This window comes from Malania oleifera, chromosome 8 (assembly GCF_029873635.1).
Source record: "Malania oleifera isolate guangnan ecotype guangnan chromosome 8, ASM2987363v1, whole genome shotgun sequence".
In the NCBI taxonomy this organism is placed as follows: domain Eukaryota; kingdom Viridiplantae; phylum Streptophyta; class Magnoliopsida; order Santalales; family Ximeniaceae; genus Malania; species Malania oleifera.
The window spans coordinates 98,951,143-98,956,562 of record NC_080424.1 but is presented as its reverse complement, the minus strand read 5'-3'; the positions used below and the strand labels follow the sequence as shown (position 1 = coordinate 98,956,562).

The 5,420-nt window shown below is 45.6% G+C and overlaps 1 protein-coding gene across 1 annotated transcript; it reads left to right on the top strand.

The window, feature by feature from the left end:
- Positions 1-263: 263 nt before the first annotated feature.
- LOC131163093 (cytokinin dehydrogenase 5) lies at positions 264-5,068 on the top strand. The gene is made up of 5 exons (XM_058119809.1): positions 264-1,294; positions 1,657-1,784; positions 2,203-2,481; positions 3,473-3,735; positions 4,234-5,068. Exons 1-5 carry the CDS (start codon positions 697-699, stop codon positions 4,565-4,567), a joined length of 1,602 nt encoding a protein of 533 aa, XP_057975792.1. The 5' UTR covers positions 264-696; the 3' UTR covers positions 4,568-5,068.
- Positions 5,069-5,420: the final 352 nt, after the last annotated feature.

The following is a 5,420-nucleotide window of genomic DNA, read 5'->3' as shown; positions in this document are numbered from 1 at the left end:
ATCTTTACTGGGGATGGATAGCTTAGCTTACCAATTAGCATCGTCATCGTCCCGTCCCTGCACCCACGTGAACGTTCCTTTGCGCGCGTCCCCACATGGATCCTCCGTATCCCTGCGTGGGGCCCCGGGGCCCCACCCCGGTTCACTCCTCTTCACCACACGTGGCTCCTCATCCCTCGCACGTGAAGAGGCACGTGTCTACCCTATCACCCTCTCCCCCGGGTCCCCTGTCCTATAAATTCAGGACCTGTGCCTCATATCCTAGACCACCAAGAAAGCAAATCCTGTATTCCCGTCATTCCCTCTGGGTATGTGTGTGAAGTAGGAGAGAGAAATTTTAGGCGGACAAAGAGTGAAGGAGAGAGAGAGAGAGAGAGAGAGAGATCATCTCTCGCCCTGCTCTCCTCGTTCTCTTCACTGGTCTCTGCTAACGTGAAAAAAAGCAGAGCACAGCAGATCAGAAGAGGGGGAGCGAATCTGTGCATGTTGCGTAGAATATCTTTAAAGCGCAATCCGGCTTACGTTAGCACCACAACTTCCCACACCCCCGCCACAATTCCCTAGTTTGCTCCACCGATTTCCCCCCGCCGGTGTGCGCACCCCTCCTATCCTTCGCACCCCCCCTATCTACATAAATATATTCTTAATTCCCAAAGTGCTCTATAACATCACCGAAACAACCGACGATCGTCGAAAATGGCCACGAAGCTTCTCTTAACGTTCGCCATCTGTCGTTTAATCGTCACCGTCGGATTGACCTTGGACCCCACCGAGCTTCTCCGGCTGGGAGTGGAGGGTCAGCTCAGCGTCGACCCGCCCGACGTGGAAACGGCCTCCCTCGATTTCGGGGGCATGACCCGGACCCGGCCGCTGGCGGTTCTGCATCCGGCCTCAGCCGAGGACGTGGGGCAGCTGGTCCGAGCGGCGTACGGGTCGGCCCACGGGTTCACGGTCTCTGCGAGGGGCCACGGGCATTCCATCAACGGGCAGGCCCAGACCGATAACGGAGTGGTGATAGAGATGAGCGGGGGGTCTAAGGCAATATTCCGGCACGGGGCCGGGAAGTCGGCTCCGCCGCGCGTGGACGAGAGGTGGATGTACGTGGACGCGTGGGGAGGGGAGCTGTGGATAGATGTGCTGAAGTCGACGCTAGAGTATGGGCTTGCACCCAAATCATGGACGGATTACTTGTATCTTTCCGTGGGGGGAACTCTTTCGAATGCAGGTATTAGCGGACAAGCTTTCAATCATGGACCTCAGATTAGCAATGTCCACGAGCTTGACGTCGTGACAGGTCAATTCATTATATAAAACCTTCGTTCTCACCCCGCAATGTTTTATCTATATATAGAAATAATTTTATATAATATTTGCATATGGGTTTTCAACCTGTGGATTTTTCTTGGACCTTATTGCAAATGGGTATTTGAATTTTAGTTTTATTTAACAGAATAAAGCTGTTTAGTACAAGTCCTCTGTGTAGGGTTTTATTATCTTTTTTTTTTTTTCTTTTTTTTTTTCGAAAGACCAATTTGACTTAGTTTAATTGAGGTGCCTGGTTTGATTTGATGGGTATGATTCAAGGATATAAGTAAATATGAGTTCTGTGGTTTGATTCTTGACTGACGTAAGGACAGTACCTCATGTGTGATGCAGGAAAGGGTGAGCTCTTGACCTGTTCACCAGACCAGAACCAAGACCTGTTCCACGCCGTTCTTGGCGGTCTAGGACAATTCGGGATCATCACTAGGGCCAGAATAGCCCTCGAGCCAGCCCCCCAAAGGGTACGCCCCACCCCTCTCTCTCTCTCTCTCTCTCTCTCTCTCATCAATTTTGTAACTTGTTCGAAATGGGATTTTGGTTCTTTCCTGGTGGGACACGCATCTTATATATGCAAGAATTTCCAAGTATAAGTTAATGACAAAACCAAAAACGAAAAGAAAAAAATAAAAAACAAAGCGTGCATGATGACCTAAGGCCTTTGGGTCCATACCCATATACGAACGAAGCTATTAAACCCGATTCGATCGAACGGCTGTGCCAAAGCTGGCAATGTTGTTGACGTGTGTCCTTTTGCGTCCCACAAGGTGGTCTCTTTCGCCATCACGATCCCTTTTGGGAACCTAGCTGACTATAGCTGCCCCGCCCCATTTCAATTTTCAACTTAATTAACTCTGTTTTAGTTTTTACTATTACCCGCAGGTGAGGTGGATCCGAGTACTGTACTCCAATTTTTCCGCATTCACCAGCGACCAAGAGTACCTAATCTCCCTGCATGGCACTCACAGATTCGACTATGTGGAGGGCTTCGTGATCGTCGATGAAGGCCTCATCAACAACTGGCGCTCCTCCTTCTTCTCCCCCCGCAACCCCATAAAGATCTCCTCCCTCGCCGGCCACGGAGGCGCCGGCACCGGCGTCTTGTACTGCCTCGAGGTCACCAAGAACTACTACGGCTCCACTTCCGACACCGTCGACCAGGTAGAATACGCCTCCAGGGATTGCATATGCTCTGCACGTGAATAAAGCAAATATTCCCAAAGTGAAATTTCAAAGAATTAATTAACAACTCGTCCAAATTAAAATAAAGTAAAATTATTAATAAAGACTTAACAACAGCGAGTGGGTGGGGGAGCTGCTGCTGCTTAATTGACCATCTTCTTGGGCGGCTGTACTTGAAAAGCGATTACTAGATTTTTTTAATCAAAAATATAATATTAAATTAATCAATTTGCAAGCTGTGCTTGATTTATAATATATTTCTTCTGTTGGACGGTAGAGTACTTTTAACTAGGACGGGTAATTCCACGTATTTATGTTGCATTTATCCCCGCACACGTGCTTCTGCCCATAATACATATATACACGTAAGATGCATGTATAATTACTAGGTACAACTTTTAATATTTTAAAATAACAAAAAAGAGAAAGTCAAATGATTAATTTGGATATTGAATTTACTATTAATTTACGCATGTAAGATGGAAATATATTTGCATTAAAAAAAATTTAATATCGACATTATTAATTCCTTTTTTAATTGCTCTAATTTTTTTTACCATATAAGATTATGATTGGGAATTGGGATTACTCTATCCCAGTATAAACTACCATAAAACCATAATAACAACATATATATATATATATATATATATATATATATATATATACAAGAAAACATGGAAGATCTTCTATGACCTATCATTCCCATCAAATCTTAAAACTGAACCCCTCTTTTTTAGTAATTTAAAGGCCCTTTTACTTAAAATATTAATTACCAAATCTAAGCCGGTTCACGTACCCAATTAATTCCCTTTTAAATTATCCTGACAGAAGGACCTGTTTGGTACGTAGCAGCCTTTTCAATTCTCTTCTTTTATTTTTTTTTCCCCCATAGTCAAACAGCTTTTTAATTTTATCTTTCGATCCATGTTGTTTTAACTTCTCACATGCATATTATATACATTTGCAGGAAGTAGATGCCCTGTTGAAGAAATTGAACTTCATACCAGCATCGGTGTTCACTACGGACCTGCCCTACGTGGATTTCCTGGACCGGGTTCACACGGCCGAGTTGAAGCTCCGGGCCAAGGGGCTCTGGGACGTGCCCCACCCCTGGCTCAACCTTTTTGTCCCCAAATCAAGGATTGCTGACTTCGACCGAGGGGTCTTCAAGGGCATTTTGGGCAACAAGACCAGTGGGCCCATCCTCATCTACCCCATGAACAAAAACAGGTGAGCTTCTCTTCTCCGCACATATGCTTAGTGTACGCTCCCTACATGCATGCAACTATGCATACATATTGCCCAAATTCCAACTCTGCCCTTATCATGGTTATCGAAATCAACACGTGTCAGAGATGCATACGTGGCTCCCATGCACGTACGCAACATCTGAAATGCTGGCGCTTTGCCAGCTGGGATGCCATCTACTCATAGACGAACTTTTCTTTGGAAAATCCGACGGTGGAGATCGTCCAAGGTGGGGAGAAGATCCTGTGTGTCAGGAGATCTCCCGCCGGACCCAGTGATGGGACCGCGTCCATCTCCCTGGATCGAGTCGTTCCAGAAACATGGCCGTTAGTACAGGTAACGACCCATCACCGGATCTGGGCCCCACCCGTTTCAAACCATCAAATCCAATCCGGCCCGGCCCACGGACCCAATCTCAGTTTTGGCTAGCGGGTCTTCCTTTTCTTTTTTCTTGACATTTTGCGGTGGTGGCGCTTGCAGGTGGGACGACAGGACCTCGGTGGTCACGCCGGACGAGGAGGTGTTCTATCTGGTGGCGCTCCTCCGGTCGGCGGTAGATTCCGGCGAGGAAGAGCGGAGCTTGAGGTCCCTGACGAATCAGAACCGTAGGATCCTGAAATTCTGCGAGGAGGAGGGGATCGACGTCAAACAATACCTGCCCCACTACACTACGCAGCAGGAGTGGGTGGACCACTTCGGGGATAAGTGGGCCACGTTTCGCAGGCGGAAGATGGAGTACGACCCCCGGCGCATTTTAGCCACCGGCCAACGCTTATTTAAGCCGGCTTTGGATTCTGGACCGGCCTACTTGTAAACCCCCGATTAATATTAATTAATTAATTAACGTAGGAAAAATATATTTGTACATAATTATTATTTATTAATAATTAGTACATAGTGTGGAAGAGGGGTTTTTTATGGTGTGGTGCGGAGTAATTAGGCGGGCGACGGGAGAATAAAATCGGACGGTGGAGGGACGGGGACAGGTGGGGCCGGCGGTGGTGGTGGTGTCGTGCGCATGTGATGTGGTGGCAGCGCCCGTGATCCCGACCGCCCGACCGGCGTGCCTTGTCTGCGGCAACTGCGGCTTTCTTTTCTTTTCTTTTCTTTCTTCGGTTCGGTCCTTATTTTGTTGTCTCACACAGCTGGTTCCAGTTCCGGTTCAAGTTCCGCCCAACAATCATGGGCTGGCTTTAAAAGGAAAAAAAAACTGTTCGACCCTTCTTGCCCTGTTTTTTTGCTACTTTTATTTTCAAGTGTAGTTAATTATCGTCTACGATGATTAATGAAATTAATCACGTCTTTTCAACCTTAATTAATTTCTTCCATTATATCTGCATGGATGGACTGGCAATTTTGTCTTTAACTTTGTAATTATTGTTGATATAGCTTTTATTATAGATAAGATTGTAATTAGATCCTTAATTTCAGCACATGATTAGACAAATGAGCCGTCTTTATAAGGATTTGTTTGGTAATGTGATGGTAACACATTGTTTCTCTTAGAATGACAATTGTTATTATAATTATAGTTATTATTTGGGGTTTGGTACGGTGATTCAAAAGTTACACTTTTGAAACTATAACAATTAAATCATCATCCAATACTTATAAAATTCACTATTTAAGATTTCACAGCTACTAAAAGTTACAAAATGCTTACATTA

Coding starts and splice junctions, on each gene's coding strand:
- LOC131163093 (XM_058119809.1), top strand. CDS start 697: ATGGCCACGAAGCTTCTCTTAACGTTCGCCATCTGTCGTTTAATCGTC. Junction 1,295..1,656: donor CGAGCTTGACGTCGTGACAG/GTCAATTCATTA, acceptor TGTGTGATGCAG/GAAAGGGTGAGCTCTTGACC. Junction 3,736..4,233: donor TACCCCATGAACAAAAACAG/GTGAGCTTCTCT, acceptor TGGCGCTTGCAG/GTGGGACGACAGGACCTCGG.